At 33.5% G+C, this 19,038-nt stretch overlaps 1 protein-coding gene, 1 long non-coding RNA gene and 1 pseudogene across 3 annotated transcripts; all 3 read right to left on the bottom strand.

Annotated features, from left to right (window-relative positions):
* Window positions 1-2: 2 nt before the first annotated feature.
* On the bottom strand, window positions 3-6,828 carry LOC146929169 (uncharacterized). Of its 2 annotated transcripts, none has more exons than XM_085701217.1 (4): window positions 6,668-6,828; window positions 4,902-5,004; window positions 4,753-4,805; window positions 3-255 (listed from the first exon to the last, which is right to left on the bottom strand). In XM_085701217.1, exons 2-4 carry the CDS (start codon window positions 4,990-4,992, stop codon window positions 133-135), a joined length of 267 nt encoding a protein of 88 aa, XP_085557343.1. In that variant the 5' UTR covers window positions 4,993-5,004; window positions 6,668-6,828; the 3' UTR covers window positions 3-132. The 2 variants fall into 2 exon arrangements, with proteins under 2 accessions (XP_085557343.1, XP_085557345.1); XM_085701219.1 differs by having other exon boundaries at window positions 6,699-6,815.
* Window positions 262-4,741, bottom strand: LOC146929170 (uncharacterized; annotated as a pseudogene).
* A 7,497-nt stretch (window positions 6,829-14,325) lies between the features above and the next one.
* On the bottom strand, window positions 14,326-18,873 carry LOC146929171 (uncharacterized). Its single transcript, XR_015005966.1, has 3 exons — window positions 18,624-18,873; window positions 14,801-18,527; window positions 14,326-14,676 (listed from the first exon to the last, which is right to left on the bottom strand). It is a non-coding gene; the product is annotated as an uncharacterized LOC146929171 (long non-coding RNA).
* Window positions 18,874-19,038: the final 165 nt, after the last annotated feature.

Genomic DNA, 19,038 nt, shown 5'->3' on the forward strand with positions numbered 1-19,038 from the left:
CATAGCAATAAATAACACTACAAAATACTATGGGAAGGTAAATAAAGAAGGGATCATCAAAACTGCTTTTACAAATACACAATTGTATCATAAGATATATTTAGTTATCGCAAATATCCCTACCATCACTAACTATTTATCTGCACCACTTGCAGACTCTGGTGCCGTCTTAACAATGCTTAGATAACCGCCGTCCTTTGTAGCTACAGTCGCTGCTTTAACTTCATTGCAATGGTTAATGAATTTGCTCACCTCCTGGTTTAACAGAAATTGAACACAAACATAAAAAATTAAAATCAATATTTCAATTATCTATAGTAAGCATAATGTTCAAGTAAATAGTTCAATTATATGCTAATTAAACAAGAGTTTTATATTTGTACCAAAAAAAAAAAACAAGAGTTTTATATAATTTATTTCTACAAAAAAGAAATAAAGAAGTCAACTATAATCCTTATTTCTAAAAGCTACCACAAGGACTACATCAAAATTAGGCAAAAACTTACAACTAAATCATCATCAACATGTTTTCATAAGGTTTTCAAAATAGTTGTACAATGCTTTAGGAGTGACACCCTCTGGTCACTATTATTATTCAAAAAGAAAATATTTAAATATCAAATGACTTGTTACGGACCTACTCTCCACATGGAGAGAGTTGGAAACATAAACATCCACATAAAACAAGTCGAACTAGCTAGTGTAACAACGGGACTATTTGGTCAGAATGTTTTGGTTACAAGATTTGGTTTATTTATTTAGGTTCTAAAAGTAGAAACACTTCCTGTCACTTTCAGTCATCACTTGTCACATCTCCATTTATCCAACATCACACGCATGACGCAATACAACACAGCTTTGTTTCACCTATACATTATTATTACTCGCTTTCACTCTCTTTTTTTGTATCCTTCTTCAACCACTTTCTCTATTTTTTATCTTCCATCTTTGCTCTTCTTCATAAAAAATGGCACCTCCTTCACAGAAGAACCCTAGAAAGAGAACATGGGATCATGAAGAAATTTATATGATTTCCTTCTTGACAAGATTAGTGACCCTAATGCTCAAAATAAAAAGCTCAACGACCTTCTTCACAAATTTTATGTTAACGATCCATAAGCCGACTCGGACTTGATAAAGTTCACAGATGGTCCATCCAGTTTTATACAATCTCAGCTTCCATAAGCCGACTCGGACTTGATAAAGTTCACAGATGGTCCATCCAGTTTTATACAATCTCAGCTTTTTCATCTTCAGGACCAAAACAGTGACAACAACAACAATTATGAAGAAAATCTCATAGAGTACGAGAAGGAACGACATAGGTTTTTATTGAATCATATGAAGCGTGATGGAAAATCTTATGTACTTGAGATTGTTGAGGATGGTGTCTATGTAAAATATGGGGATGAATCTTCATGTGCAAAGAAATTGACAAATTTAAGATTGCATATTACCGAGCTTTCCACAGGAATTATATCAATTACATCATCATCATGGTCATCACCATTATCGTTTTTTTGAACAAGGTCGTCACCATTATCTTGAGTCTCCTTTTTCACACTTTCATCAATAAAAGCACATTTCACAGCTGAAACATTTTCTTCCTCACTCACGTCATTCTTTTCTAGAATCTTACGTGGACGTCCTCTTTTCCTTTTACCAGCTTTTTTATGTGGTTCTGAAACCACATCACTTTTCTTAGCAGCAGAGAGTTTTGTTGCACCTTTCATTTTCCTAACCCTACCACCCTTCTTTGAAACCACACGATTTGATTTAACATTACCTCTTCTTCCACCTTTAGATTTCTTCACACCAAGTTTACCCTTTTTCTTTGCACATGAAGATTCATCCCCATATTTTACATAGACACCATCCTCAACAATCTCAAGTACATAAGATTTTCCATCACGCTTCATATGATTCAATAAAAACCTATGTCGTTCCTCCTCGTACTCTATGACATTTTCTTCATAATCATTGTTGTTGTTGTCATTGTTTTGGTCCTAAAATGAAAAAGCTGAGATTGTATAATACTGGATGGACCATCTGTGAACTTTATCAAGTCCGAGTCGGCTTTTGGATCGTTAACATAAAATTTGTGAAGGAGGTCGTTGAGTTTTTTCTTTTGAGTATTAGGGTCACTAATCTTGTCAAGAAGGAAATCATATAAATCTTTTTCATGATCCCATGTTCTCTTTCTAGGGTTCTTCTGTGAAGGGGGTGCCATTTTTTATGAAGAAGAGCAAAGATGGAAGATAAAAAATAGAGAAAGTGGTTGAAGAAGGATACAAAAAAAGAGAGTGAAAGCGAGTAATAATAATATATAGGTGAAACAAAGCTGTGTTGCATTGCGTCATGCGTGTGATGTTGAATAAATGCAGATGTGACAAGTGATGACTGAAAGTGACAGGAAGTGTTTCTACTTTTAGATCCTAAATAAATAAACCAAATCTTGTAACCAAAACATTCTGACCAAATAGTCCAGTTGTTACACTAGCTAGTTCGACTTGTTTTATGCGGATGTTTCCAACTCTCTCCATGTGGAGAGTAGGTCCGTAACAAGTCATTTGATATTTAAATAGGTCCATCATAAGCAAAAACCCACTTTTTAGATGTTTACACCAAATATTATTCAATAAATCTAAAATGTGTTTTTTGCTAATAATAGTGACCGGAGGATGTATGCCATAAGATAAGCCCGAGCTGAATAAACACCTCATAAGCTGCAGAAACATCGTTAAAACACCTAGTAAACAATGTTTAAACTAGTGCTGTAAGTTATCATAAGAAATTTATGAAAATAAGTATATGACAACTAATAACCATAGAAGCATACAAAAAAACAACTGCAAAATAGATAATTATATAAAACTTTATCAACTCGATAAACATAGGCTGGCATTAGCGTTGTCTCATGGACAATTTACCTAAGGTTATTTACTAGCATAAACTCTTTTCCGTGTTTGAAAGAGCTTACAGCAAAAGTTTATGAGATGCTCGCAAGTATTTTCATTCGGTGATAAATTTATCCAAAATAGCCTATGAAAACTGTTTATAGTTCATACAAAAACAATTTGAACATATTTTCTTTTTCACTATAGAAATAGTTTATATTGCACTTATATGATTACCACTCCTACGATGGAAGACATTGACACTGCGATGGGAGGACTTTGTATGCCATACACTAAAGTATTACCCGTGTGTTACTAAATTCCAAGGTTTGTAGGGCTGCTTCTAGGACACCGTGCACAGAGGGGTGGTTTCAATGGCTATGGATCGGTGTGGATGTCAATACCTATCAGTCGTGAAGAATCGTTTACATGAGCTGATGACACACCCTTTTGGCAACTACTTGATTCAAAAGATTTTTCAAGCAAAAAGCGGAACGTGGGAGTAGATGGACTCTATTGTTTTATTATCTAGGATGATCAAAAGCTGATAGATGTGTGTATGGACAATTAAGGGTATACAAATTTCATAAGGTTTTAAATCACGGTCATGATATATGATGCTATGATCATAGAGTCGTCAAAAACTTCATGTAGAATGCATCTCAAATGATTTTTCACGGCTGAGAGGATCAGTTGAACATTTATCGGGTTACCCTCAGTCTTCTTCTGCAGATAATATTTACATCCGATACTGATCCAATGCCATTAAACCAACCCTCTATGCATGGTGTCCTCAAAATCAACCCTTAGCTTCGTTCTATGAATCTCAGAATTTGGTAACATGTGACTAATACAACCTATTTCTCTATAATTAGTATTTTTGTATCACAAAGTCCTCCCGTTGCAATGTTAATGGCTTCCACCGTACAAGTGCTTACAAGTTACTACGCCATAAGATAAGCCCCAAAAAAGAGTTAAGTCAATATAACACCTCAACCATTGTTTAAACTGTTAATATACATTATCATAGGTAATTTATGAAAATAATTGTATGGCAGCTTGTAAACATAGAAGCATTCGCAAAAACCAATTTCAAATTAGATAATTATATAAAACGTCAACTCGATAAACAAGCTTCTGCATTTGGATCGTCTCATGAACAATTTACCTAAGCTTATTTACTGCCATAAACTCTTGCTAGTGTCTTTGAAAGTGCTTACAGAAACAATTTATGACATGTTGACAGTGACAAGTTGTTTTCATTCAGAGATAAGTTCTCTAGAACAGCCGATGAAAACAGTTTATAGCTTATATAATAGCAATTTCACATATTTTCTTGTTTTACTTTAGAAATAGTTAATATAAGCTCTTATTTGATAAGCACTTACCTTATAGGACTTAATTAGGGTCCATTTGTAGTTTATATAATAGCAATTTCACCATACTTTCTTGTTTTACTTTAGAAATAGTTAATATAAGCTCTTATTTGATAAGCACTTATCTTATAGGACTTAATTAGGGTCCATTTGGATTGGCTTATTTTAGAGCTTATGCAAAACATAAATAAATAAGCTTTAATGTATTATTTATAAGCTTGTAAAGGTAGTTTATGAAAAAATAGCTAACGAAATACGAGAACTTATAAATTAACATAAAAGCTTATTTATTTGCATAAGCTATTTTTCATAAGCTCAATCCAAACGAAGCCTTAATCTGTTTATCCAAGCAGAAACATGAATACTTTTTCAAAATTAACAGTATCCAAAACCCAAATCATAATGGGAAATTAAAACAAGCCACAAAAAACACACTACAAATTATTACAGAAAATTAGAGAAAAGCAAAAGGAACTTACACGATCAGCATCCATATCCTTTGTAACTTTCGTTGGCTTCACAAATCTCTTCCCTGTAAAGAAAAGTTTACAATTTCATTACAGAAAATTACAGAAAATTGTGCTAAAAATTTCAAAAAATAAAATAAATTAATGGCAAAAGAATTTACCTTTGCGAGTTTGAGGTACTTTGCCATGACGATTAGCAGGAATCGATTTCTTCTTAGTTTGGCCCTTGAAAAGTTTCGATTTCTGCGTCATTCTTTTCTGCTTCTGATTGAAATGAAAGAATTAGAATTAGGGTTGGGGATTTGTATACAGATCATATCACTTTTATGAGGTTCAACTTCCACTTTTCCGAATTATTAGAAAAGGGAAAAAATAACAGGAAAAAGAAAAGAAAATGTCATGAGTAATATGATGTATAAAGACGACAAAATATGAGAGAATACATAAATGTGACATGGAAAATAGAGAATGTGTGAAAAATCAACATTAGTCTCCATCTAAACGACTAAACGTTTTACATTTCATTTTTTATAGAATATGTATCCTATTCATCATTCTACTTAACCACATTTTAGTTATGTTTATCACAATATAAAGGATTAGTATTTCCTCACACTTGCATGAATCCAATTTGAATCAGATGCCTTTTAATAATACCTTCAAAGAAGAAAAAAAACCAAAATCTGACAAACAACATGTTATTAATTAATTAATTACCTCATTCATGAACCTCATTGTTACATAAGCCTTTAATTTCTTATTGATCAATTAGTCCACAACTTGTTTTCATAAACAAACCCTTTTTCTCAAACTCTCATGGAAAACACAGACACCTTAAAAGTTCCACACCAAATTCATCAAAACTCACAAAAACAACAACATTTCTTTGATCCCTCATGAAATAGGCAAGTCCTATGAGAACAAAGAAAGGAGCACTATTAAGAAGATTCCAAAAACATCAAACAAGGGTCAAAGACAAAGGCCATCTGGAAGATGGACAGAGATCAAAGACTCATCACAGAAACTAAGACTATGGTTAGGTACTTTTGATAGAGCAGAAGATGCTGCTCTGTCTTATGATTCTGCTGCAAGGCTTCGTAGAGGAAGAAATGCCAAAACTAATTTTCCAAACACTCGCAGAACACTCAAAAACATTTATATAGCTAACAAAATATACTGTTCTGATCACCATTTATATAGACTAACTAAAACTCATGCATCAGTCAAAAACAGATAGCTAAATCCTCAAGAAATCAATTCTAAACTCAAGATTGTGTATATGCCATGACAAAGAGCTTAAATGGAGAAAAGTAAGTAACATCTAACTTCAAATGACATGACAAAAGATGTTAGCCCAATTGAAATGAATGTTTACTTACTATATCCCTGCTTCAAGGCTCACTTGAAAAGCAGTAAAATTAACATTAATATCCATGAATTAAGAATCAATTCATTAAACAGAAAACTAAAGGTGTAAACAACAATTCCTTAACATACTCGCCTTTTGGGCAGAAATCTCTTCAAAAAAGCTTAATCACAAACAATTTAGGGCTTTATCACTAGTAAACTCAGCTAACAATGAAGTATAAATAAACACAAATATCTTCCTATTATATAACCTGTCAGTTTCAGCATAAGAGAGCCAAATTCATAGGCTACAGATAAACAATTACAAACTTCTACCTTCTGCCTTTGTCCAATTAAATTGAGAAAGACTTAAAATAATTTAACCCCCTCAATTTCAGCATATAAGGCCAAGCCAACTGGGTTGATGAAAGAATTTAAAAATCAATTTCAATTTCAACTTCAAACAATGTAATTTCAATTTCAGTAACCAAACCCTAAAAGTTAAAATCAATTTCAATTTCAATGTCCTGGTTCAATTGCTCTCACTGCTACTATCAAGTAATTTGAGTTTAAAACTGACCTAAAAGAGAAGAGGAGAAGAGCTGGCTGACCGACTGAGAGAGGAGAGGAAGCGACGGCAGACGGTTCGGTGGTGGGTGGATTGCAGCAGCAGCAGGACCGGTGGTGGTTGCGTGCTATGTGTGAAAGAAGAAGGAAAAGGAAAACGCGGTTAGGGTTTTAATTTGGAAATGTTCTTTACGCTCCCAACTGAAAAGACATTATTACCCTTGCATGAGTTAACTCACATCGGTGTTAAATTTGTGTGACTTAACTTACGTTGCGTGACTTAACTCACGTTAGTGTAAACCACTGTGTGACTTAACTCACACAGGATACAGGGCCTGCTTGAGTTAACTCACGCCATGTCTGTGATCAGTCGCAGAACAGGCAGAAGCACTAGTGTCCCTGATTTCATTCATTTCATCATTCATACATACATCCATTCCTCTCAAAAATATATTTTTCATCATTCATTCAACCATTCATTCAATCAAGCATTCACTCATAATTAAAATACGAAGAATAAAGGAATAAAATAACGCAAAATATCATAAATAAAACGCAAACGCGCAAAGTAAATAGATTACAACCATATCCGACAAAATGTCATAAAAAACTAAAAATATACAAAATTCATAAAATAAGACCCTGCTACTCCCCTGGACCCCTACTCCTCCTCCGTGGAGCCAGCACCTCCTCAAACACGGTATAATTGGACCGGATGTCCTCCAAAATGCCGAAAAAGAGTCGATTTAAAACCACATCAGGAATCCACATTGCATTCTCCACTCTGACTCTGATGTTGCCGATGACCTGGAATGGGTCGGGAGGATGTCTGGCCCGCTGCTGCTCAACAATAACCTCTTCGTAGACAGGTTTGGGAACTGTGTACTTAGGAACGGGAGCAGGGCCGATCATAAGAGGATGGCATACACGGTAGAACCATTTCATCTACCCCACTGAATGCATCCACTCCTCGCCCTCCGAGACCGGGTCACCCCTTTGCTGTTGGGTAAGGACATGGAGAGCGAACTCCAAGAAGGCAATAACCACCTCTGCTAGCTCAAGAGGCTCAATCATAGTAGGAGGTCTAGGAATGGTCTGAACATAGCCGTACTGCCTTAGAACCCGCTCCGACAAGTGATACACCATCCTAGCTTTGCCGGCCATGATCCATCCGGAGTACCAGCATACGTCCTGAAAAGGTGTCACGTCTCGTCGGTGCTCGTACGACCTCCAAATGACATGAGAATGCTCCATCGATTCCATCCCGAGTCTGAAGTGTCTAACATCAGCTAGAAGGTTTCCATCTACCCACATACGGGTCCTCCCAATCATAATCTTCATAAGGCTTCCTCGGAATGAGCTGTCTGATGTGAGCAAAAACTCATCCCTGCAAACAAAAAGAGATTAATTTATATCAGCACACAAGTATCATACAAAAAACTATACATTTACGATTCACTTAAAAAACTCGCAAAGAAAAAACTTTAATTTCTACCCTTTTTCTCAATCTCACCAATGAACAAGACACTCAGTCTCTATTTGGTTGGACAGAAATGGGGAAGAGAGAGTTAGCAAAGAGAGAAGTTGAAGAGAGATGCCCCATTTCTCTTGTCTGGTGTGCATAGAAATAGGATAGAGAGATCCAAATTTTGTGGGTCCCACAACTTTTTGCAATCTTCTCTATTGAGCCGAGATATGAGATGGATTCCTGTTATTTTGTTGTATTTCCATATATATCCTTTGTTCACTTTTCTAAGTCAACAACTATAATTAAGCAACAAGAACTCGACAATTAATTTCCTAAAAAAAAAAACTCAACAAATAATAATATGAATTGCAACAACAAAAAAGTTAAACAAAACTGCCACAGAATAATAGTGTAGCCTTTTTTTATCAATAGGAACATTTTTTGATGAAAAAATAATAGTATAAACATTTTGCTTTCTTATGTTCATTTGTTTTTTTATAAAATCTAGTTCTGATTTCCAATTTTTTGTCACTGTTTCGTATTATTGACCTCTGTATTGCATATTTTTCGTCTTAACTTCTTTACGTTACAATCTGCATTTTGGCTTCTGTTTGCGGGCATAGGTCAGTTGTTCCGCATATTAACAATCAAAATTATGCTAGGATAGACCATTTATTCAAAAGAGTCTGAGCCGAAGTTATGTAGCAGTTATGAAATATGACATCAGTTATTTTAGTTAATGCATTTTATGTTATTATAGTCCATCTTAAAACTACCCTTTTTTTTGTCTTTCGCACAATGTTTTCTTTCGCTCTCGATTATCACTTAAGTCACGCAGGAAGTGTAAGGTGCATGAGTTAACTCACGCAGGGGCAATATAGTCTTTTCAGTTGGAGCGAGCAATTTTTGGTGGGTAAAGAGCATAATTCTTTAATGTGTATGTTTCGGTTTTGTAATATACAACTGAGCTTTCATTATTTTATTTTGCACCGTTTCTACCCTATTTTAAAATCACACCCCACTAGATTTGCTGAAAGGTAAATTTCGGACAAAATAAAAAATAAAAAATTATTTTATTTGAGTTTTTAATTCACACAATAATTTTATATCATTTTTGAATTTCAAGTAATAATTAATTTTAGAAAAATTGACGATAACGATTTTAATGCATTTCATTCAAAATAATAGGTTGGGTACATGTTGGAATATTGATAAAAATATGGAAACTAACTCTATATAGAGACATTCTATAAGATTGTGGACAACTTCATTTATTTGTCTCCTAATGAACTTAACATGAGAGTTTACAAGATTAGTAGCTAAAGTACATCTACAATCAGTGATAATAGCTTCGAGATATGAGACGTTAGATCTCTTGCTATAAAGACTATTCACCACACACGTTTGGAGTCTCCCAAAATCCATATAGTACAGTTGTAAGTTGTAGACCCGATTAAGTGTTGTACTAAACCAAACCGAACCAATATTAAAGTGTTAAACCGAACCGAACTGCTAAACTGAACCGAACCAATATTAAACCGAATTGGTGCATAAGCGTTTTGAAGTGAACTGTCTTAAAAAAAAAAAAATTGAACTGAACTTGAACCATTTATTTACGTCTTCTGAACCAAAACCGAACTGAAAGGACAAAACCTAGAAAGCAAAAACCATATCCATCGCACAACCTGAACCATCTCCAACAAACTGAGATGCATTCCTTTGTCGCGATCGAACCATCTTCGTCACCGATCTGAGCCGCATGATCGACCATCTCCAGTCACCAACCAACAACCTCCTTCTTCTTCTCATTCTAGCTATACCTCCTGCCATGTTGCGGATGCTATTGGAAGGTGAGTTGTTGCGTTGTCGCATCGACGGGTGTAGGTTGAGAAGAAACCCATGAGAAAAAAAGCAGTGATGAGAATTACGATTATTTTAGCCAAAAAGACACTGAAATTCAAAAAGACACCTCAACGGTTGGTGTAGAAAAGACACTGAAATTAAAAAAATGATGGAAGCAAGTTGTAGAAAAGGGTCATGGGGACTTGAAAGACAAGTCATAGTGGAAGGCATAATAGCGTTAAGATTGAGAAGGTATTACACGATTGTAATAAGAAACCCATGAGAAAAAGAGCAACGATGAGGTTTAATGTTGGGAACAGTTTAGTTTTTGTTTTTAAACAAAACAATTCACTAGATTAAAGTTCAGTTCAAACAGATCCCTTACAGTTCTGTTCAGTTTTAACGAACTGAAAAACAATTTGGTTCACTTCACACACAGTTTTGGTTCTAAACCAAACTTTGCCCATCCCTAGATGACGCAGAGCGAAAATCTACTCGCAACGTCATCCCAGACAATCGACTGGCTCGATGTAACACCCTAATTCCCAATGTTGATTTAATAAATAATGCGAGTAAATTTAAACAAAAAGGATGTTACACATACTCATCGATCATTCCTTCAAATAATAAATAATACGTCATGTTTCAGAGTGCGGAAAATGCTTCAAAAAAATTTCATAAAATAAACAAGTCTGATTCTCAATCGCCATTGTGGATAATGTCATAAAGATTTCAAATACTTAAACTTCATAAAGTTAAACATTCGACGTTTGACCCCAACCCTAGTGTTGCAGATCAGAGCACGCGATTATTCGACTACGTAAATAATTAGATAATAACTACGGAAGTATATCTCCGTCGCCAACTTCTAAACATCCCACAAACTAAAGCTTCTCGTCCTAAGTTTAAGGCCCATGTGCGAGGAGCATGGCCCCACACTCTACGTGTGTACGAATTCGTGGAAAAACTTTTTTTTTATATTTTCATTTACGGGTTTGGGAAAAAGCCCAATTTGTCAGCCCAAATCCACTGGGAAATCATCCTATAAATACAACTCATCTCATTCATAATTATTGAAGTGGTTCGCGAGGAAGGCAAGCGCCAAGATTATTAAGGGAGGAGTATATCGTCAACCTTAGTCTTTAGGGTATGTTTTATTTCTTTTGTAATTTGTTTTTAGTTACCATGTGTAACTAAACCCTAATTGGGTAGGATTTAAAGATGAAGCTCTATTTGTTTCTTGGATCAATTTAATTCAAGTCTTTTATTCAATTATTTTATGAGATCTATTTAATTTTTATATGCAAAAGTCTTAATACTTTTTGAATCCCTAGGGAGTGTCACATACATAGATGACATCATAGATCCACCCATGTGTAGAACTACTAAGGTAAGAGAGGGTATGCGATGTACTTCTAAAATTCATAGATGACAATTATTTTATAGATGCAAAAGTCTTAATACTTTTTTGAATCCCAATTATTTTATGTTTCAATTACCTCTGAGAGAGTAAGACCCAACTTTCATAAACATACATAGGCATATCAGACCACGTAGGATATTGCATTGTTTTAGTCTAACTTTTAGAATTTTTTTACTAAGAATAAACATAGTACAACCAACAACTCTATGTTGCCAACAATAAGAGATAAATTCTTACAATTACAATACAATGCCCACATTTTCATGAATTTGAAGTCCGAAAAAAAAAAAAACGAACTTCAAAAGTTTTAAATTGAAGTAGTAAAGGGTAGTGGTCATATGAATTATGTTGTAAGTTTGAGCTATTGTTGATGTGCTAATATGTGGTATTTAGTGAGTCTTCCTTCATGCATCATATCATATTTAGGAAAATAACGAATGACGATTGTATGTTCAGTAACATAACTCTGACATACAATAAAATGACGAGTAGAAACAGATACCGACATGGATATAGATGATTGGAATGATGTACATTTGCATATAAGTGGTGATATTTGAACTTGGTGTATGTGATGTGTAAACGGTGTGTAAATGATGATATGTAACTTGATGAGAAATTATGAAGATGCTTGTAAATAGACCATTGATGTTATTACTGTTTATATATTATTCATATGTTCCAACTATATGTTATGAAGTATATTCTCACCCTTTTTATTGTTGTTGTTGTTGTTGTTGTTGTTGTTGTTGTGTATTGTGGCGTCTGTACTCGTGGACTACAGATTCTCAGGACGAGAAGCTCTAGTTTGCGGGACGCTTAGTAAGTGGTGACGGGAGTCTTTCTTCCGTCATTATTTTATTAGTAATAGTCATGTAGTCGAACATGTGCTCTGATCTGTAACATTAGGGTCTGGGGTTTATCATTTTATTTATATTTTTGAAGTTCGTCATTTGGAAAGTTTGTTTATTTTACCTTGAAGACGAGGATTTGAATTGTTTTATTGTTTCGTTGAAATATTCCACTGCTGAATTTATGATTATTATTTTATGAAATGGAGAATTGTCGAGTATGTTTAGCGCCTTTTCTTTAAATATATTCTTTTTATTTAATAATTCAAAGACGGGGTTTTAGGGTGTTACATGTGGAACAAAAACACCATAGGTTAGGTAACAAACTATCTTTATTGTTTATAGCAAGCAATTTGAGATCCAGTCTAGAGAACAATTTTCTAGAAAACTCACGAAAACTCATTCAACATTCTGCAATTAGCATAATGTCAGGTTTATCCTTTAAAATAATGTCTCTTAAACCCAATCTTGTAGGGTAATAGCTAAACCTTATAAGTTCCAGTATAAACACTTCATTTGAAAGGTTTGGGGCTTCCAACCCTTGATTCGGTTCCATCATATGCTTTTGGTGTAATCTTTAATTTTTTAGCTTTGTTCTTTAATATATGAGTGTCCAGTTTGAATGGGGGGGTTCTCTTCATTGCGTGCTTGAATTTAAAATGGTTCATGCTCTAGATTCCTCGATATGTTTGTTTCTAATTCTTCATTTTCTGCAATGTTGGCCCAAGATTCTTTCAAAAAATATTTCTTCTAAATATTATTCTAAGAGCTTACCTCCTCAATGTCAACATTTTAACTATGATATTGAGATATTGCCAAAAAAAATCCCAAGCCAACCACAAAGCAAATACCAAATATTACCATAAAAGACACAAGAAACAAACAAATGATCTCTATCCTTAATACACCCACACCGACCTGTGTAGAATTGACACCAATTATTTTTTTAAAGGAGGTTCTGTTAAAAGTATCGTTGTTTGCTTAGTGTTTGCTTCATAATTGAATTCCTATAGAATATAATTTAGTGAGACGTCAAGTGCTTTTATTAACGATCAATTCTGCACAGGCGGGTGTGTGTGTTTTGAGGATAAAGATCGTCTTTTTATTTCTTGTATCTTTTATAGTAATCATTGTCCACCGCATTTGAAGTGATATATATTTTTTAATAAACCTTCGATTCACAGGAGAATGAGACTCTGATAATTTGAAGTTCAATCGAGAGTTAAGTAAAGTCTGAGCAAGATTAATTGTTCTACCTACAAATTGAAATAATCTTCTATTAAACAATTTGTCTTTTAGTGAAACTCATTAATCATTTCAGTCTGATTGTTTGGTTAATGCTAAACGGTATTTGTTGAAGAATAAGTTATAATAAAATTTTCTTACAAACTTATTTATTCAGTTTTATAAAAGTGAAAAATATAATCTTTTCAAAACAATCAAAAGTGAATTTGATATTTATTAATGCCAGTGCAATTTAAAGCTAATTATTCCAACAAAATTGTAATACAAGTGTTTTAAAAAAAATCAAGGAAAATTAAGATAAGTTTTTAGCATGAAAAATGGACTAATTTAAGTTAAGTTTTTCATTAAAACAAATTGAAGTAATATAAGATAAGTTTTTCAACAATAACAAAAATTGAAGTAATTTTAAATTTGCAAAAAAGAATTGAAGTACATTTAACCAAAATTTCTCGTCAAAAAGTACTAACCAACTGCCAACTTTGGAACAACACAAAATCTGAACCCTAAGTTGGACTCATCTTCTTAGTGGTCCAAATTAAACTTGATATCCTTAGAATGCATCAATAGCCTTTTCTTCTCTAAGTTCTTATTTTATAATGTTTTATTTTCCAATCTTTTTACAATGTTAAATATAAGGTGCAAGTATGTTTAAAATGTTTACATGGGAAATAATTTAAAAATTGATTTTCTATGTTTACTCTGTTTTTAATTCGATAATATCATGGTTTTGGTGTTGAATCAATAGCATTATGGCCAATATATGCTTGCAACAAAAAAAAAGGCCAATATATGCATAAGATTCCACAAGATAAAGTACCATAAAATAATTAAAAAAAGAACAGTACAAAAACATAAAAACAATACATCACAAAAACAGTACAAAATATTAAAAACAATACAATTCAAAAACATAAAACACCACCTCTTTAAAAAAAAAACCTGGATTAAATCCAGGAAAAAAAGAGTATGGTCAACTAAAAAACAATTAATTGAGAAGAAGGGCAGGCATCACTGCCGGGCTTGCTAAATTCCAGATATAGCCATAATGATCTCGAATACGTCGGATGGTCTGCTGACCATCAGCTTGGTGGACTTCTTGGGATAAGTCTTGGCATTGGCCATGAATAGCTCTAGTAGCCAAAGCATTCGGATCAGCGGTAACTAACCAAAGAAATATCAGAGCTTTAACATCCCTGTAACAAAAAATAAAAAATATAAAGAAAAAATAATTTCAAGATTTACTACCATGCAACTGATGGAACAAAGAACCTTGCGATATAACATTCAACAAAATAAATGGAATTTAATAAAACTTACCCACGAGCCACATTAGCTTCTTGGATAAAGAATCGAAAAGGTCTGTTATGTTGACCGACGGTGAGCAGATAACGGTTGAAGATCCTTGGACCAGTTCGATCCACAACCACTGCAGTATGGGTATGCAAAGAATTGGTGCCAAAAATGTTGGCATGGTATTGTACAACATTTGGTCCTTCTCCCGAAGGAATTGCTATTGTTATCAGTCCCCGTATACACCAAAGGAATAGGCCATTGGTTGAGATCGATATTAGCCATGGATGTTCGCGAATAGAAAGTTAGGATGGATGGAGGAGGGAGGAGGGAGGAGGGAATGCAAACAGTGAGTTTGTTTAGAAAGAAAGTGGCAAAGGCAAAGTTATACAAGCTTTTTCCTCTACACTATACTAGTCCTAAGTGTATGTACCCCAAGAGTACACACACCATAATACACAACAACAACAACAACAACAACAAAAGGGTGAGAATATTCATCATAACATATATTGGGATACATGCAATAATATATAAATAGGCATAACATCATTGATCATCCTTTACAACATATTCACAATTCTTCATCAGGTTATATAACATCATTAACACATCATTATTATCATAATTTTTCAGTTTTAAAACATTAAAGAAATGCACATATCACTCACAATACATCAACATTGACACATATCACATATACCACATATATCACATATACTTCATATACACCTAACATGAGACATATACAAATGCACTTCGTTCCTAGACCTATATACATCCCGGTACCGGTTTCTAATCAACATTTGTATGTTAAAGTTATTGTTACTAAGCATACATACATCCTAATCATCATTTGTATGTCAGAGTTATGTTACTGAACATACATACATCATAATCAACATTTGTATGTCAGAGTTGTGTTACTAAACATACATACATCATTCGTCCTTCGTCATTTTTATGCATATGACATGATGCATGAAGACTCGCTAACAACATATAGAAAATACATCAACAACAACAAGTCATCTTCACAACATAGTTCTTTTCGTCATTTTACTTGTTGTTATAAAACAAATACGTCATTCGTCATTATTTCTCATTATTCAACATTATACAACATGGTTATTACTTCATCATTCAACCTTTTACAACATAGTCATTACGTCATTACTCGACATCATAATTACTCAACATCGTCCTTAAAACCTATACTCAACGTTAACTTTCTCTTTGCACTAAGTGTTTCATCCTAACGACAGCTCTCTATTCTTCGTTCTCAGTTAAGTTTTTACCTCACCATTATCGTTACAACTACCACCTTTATTCTCCCCATTTAGAACAACATTGCGCCATATTACGTCATTCACTCTTATCAACCTTCATTCATTCTAACTTAGGTCATTATCTTTCTAGTGATTCATTATCTTATCTCGTCGCTAATATTACCCCTACATTATTCATTAATTAACACACAACTTTCTATTCTCATTCTATTTTGTCCTATCAATTCTCTCAATCTCATATACCCTCTTAAATAGATCACACTCATTTCATTTTAATCTAAGGTCGTTACTTCACCATTATCATTCTTTTTAACATTATTCCTTACTTTAACTTACACCTTCATATTTCCAATTATGTTCGTCTTATTCCTTCACCTAGAATTTTCATTACCTTAAACCACTTCACCATTCTACTTGTTCATTTTGGCTCTACACCTTACCCTCTACAGCGTATCCTCTTTTTCGTCTTAGTTTTAAACCCTAACCTCATCATTACTTTCACTTAGAAATTCCTATCTTCATATATTGACTCATCTTCTTCACCGTCAACTGCCTCAGGCCACTAACATCATATGCTTGTTTTACTCAGGTTTTGTACTCTTTAACTTTAAATTATGTTATTAGACTTGACCTTCATTCTAAGGTTCTTTTATTATCATCCACAACTCTCTATCTTCGTTTACATTTCCTCTTAACAATACCCTAATTGTCTTCAATCCTCTAATTCGACCTTGCTATTTACACTGTTATGTGATCTTCTCTCATTATTCATAAGTAACTAGAGATTCATCCTTACCACGACTAACATCTCTCATCCTATCCTTTATCTAACCTACTCCTCTCCATCATCGGTTACCTACGCCTCGTCGTATCTTTATCATTACCATTAATCTTGACTCTTGTTCTCTTTGTCCTAACAACTTTCCTACGTTCTTGCTCTTCATTTATACTCGTCATTACATTTATCCTTTACTCTAATTTACTATTATTTTCATCTTTATTAGTTCATGAATTAACCTCTTACAACTCTCTCTACTTTACCTTCAAGTCTTTCATAAGCACCATTTATTACATCGTTCATCATCATCATATAACATTCATATTATCATCATACCTCATCATATTACAATGTTAACATCTCATACACCGATTAACATCATATTTACATATCATATATATAGTTTACGTCTTCATTATTTCAACATCATGTTTAGAACACACATCCATCATTAGTTGTATCTCCATTTTTTACATCTTTTGCCCTAGTGACAAGTTTTACCCTTTGCTCTCAGTCATATTTGTCACTTCATTCATAAATCCTTATATTCCCCCCTATTTTTTTAAGCTCGTTAAGCTTAGGATCCTATCTTCGTATATAGTTTTATCATTACTATCTTCTATTGTCTTACGCCACTATCACCAATTCGTGTTTCAGACTTGCCATTACCTTGAGGTAATCACTTCTATTTATGTCGAAACACACTTCCTCATTTAGATATATAGTTTATGGATCCTTACTTTTACTTTACACACTAATGACTATCTTAAGCTCACTATTGTTTTTATAGATATTGAAGCGTCCACTAGAAGGATTATGCTGAAATTTCATGAAAAATGCAGCATGACCCATGTACAGTAATTAAATCATAACTAAAGTTCTAGAGGTTCTATTGGATTCAAACTAAGGTAAAATGAAATCTAACATCCATATCTACAACTTTCATGAAGACACCTAAATCTAATTTTGAACAGAAAGTGGTGGAAATGTTTATTTTCTTAAGGTTGAGAGAGATGCACGACTATGCTGACCCATGTGTGATATTTTGATCATAACCCATGTTGTGGATGTCTGATTGAGGTCAAACCATAGACAATGGAAATCTAACATCCAGACCTACAACTTTCATGTTTACACCAAGACCTAGTTCGGAATAGAAATGGGTCCCTCTACGAATTTCACTTTGGTTTTGGTCCCTCTCACTGTGTAACTCATCATCCACTTTGCCAAATCAGTGTCGGCTGCCACTTCAGCCACAACCACATCATCCTCTGTTTGCCATGTATACGTTTTTGTAACGAATGATGAAGGCAGGGACTAAAATCAAAACATTTATAACTTACAGGGGTTGATTTTGAAGAAAAAAATACAGGGACGAAAACAAAAAATACGCGAATTTACAAAGACGTTTTACATATATAAGCCTATATTTTATTTACTTATTAAATTAGTTTATTATAATAATAAACATTTCAGGTTGTCATAAAAATTTAAAGGCTAGAGAATCATAGATCAAATTATAAGTAAATTATAAAAGTACAAACATTATTATATGCTTTGAGGAATCATAACTATCTTTGAGGTAAATCATCGTCCCTAAAGTATGTGCAAAAGTTATTAACGCATAGCAAAACATAAGGAGGTTGTGCCACAATACAATCATCATCAGAATTGCAAGGAATGTAAGCTGCATTGTCGTCAAATTAGAAAAATAAATGTTATTAAGAGGTGATAAAATACTTTGTATAAGATAAATTATAAAATGGTGTGAAAAATGACATACTTCTTCCTCCTGGTGGACCTCCTTTCCTTCCAATCAGAAATGGAGAAAGAAAGATAATTAAAGCATAAACAAACATGAGAATGTGAGCCATATTTTTCTTCCTTTGCATGTAAAACAAATTTTTTTTATCTCTTTATAAGTAAACTTTCATGCTTTGTTAACTTTAATTAAAATATTTTTTGTTGATTCATTGTAATTAATGTTAAATGGCGTGTATTATATTGTTCACCCGTTGGGTCATTTAATATTAGTAAGAATCTCACAAAAGAAGTCTTGATGACTGCCAAAGTTCACTAATTTTTTTATTAAACTTCATTAGACATATTTTTATTTATATTTTAACCATTCATAATAGATAGGGGAAAATTTCAAAAACAAATAACAATAATGAATTAAAAAAATATATTTAGCTGTA

Source organism: Medicago sativa, chromosome 4 (assembly GCF_051527215.1).
Source record: "Medicago sativa cultivar Bolivia chromosome 4, Bolivia_mono, whole genome shotgun sequence".
NCBI classification, from domain to species: Eukaryota; Viridiplantae; Streptophyta; class Magnoliopsida; order Fabales; family Fabaceae; genus Medicago; species Medicago sativa.

Bases quoted from the DNA above. Each gene is read 5' to 3' on its own strand.
- LOC146929169 (XM_085701217.1), bottom strand. From the start codon at position 4,992: ATGACGCAGAAATCGAAACTTTTCAAGGGCCAAACTAAGAAGAAATCG. The intron at 4,806-4,901 runs GTAAATTCTTTT...TTTTCTTTACAG, and splicing joins AGTACCTCAAACTCGCAAAG to GGAAGAGATTTGTGAAGCCA. The intron at 256-4,752 runs GTAAGTTCCTTT...CTGTTAAACCAG, and splicing joins AGGATATGGATGCTGATCGT to GAGGTGAGCAAATTCATTAA.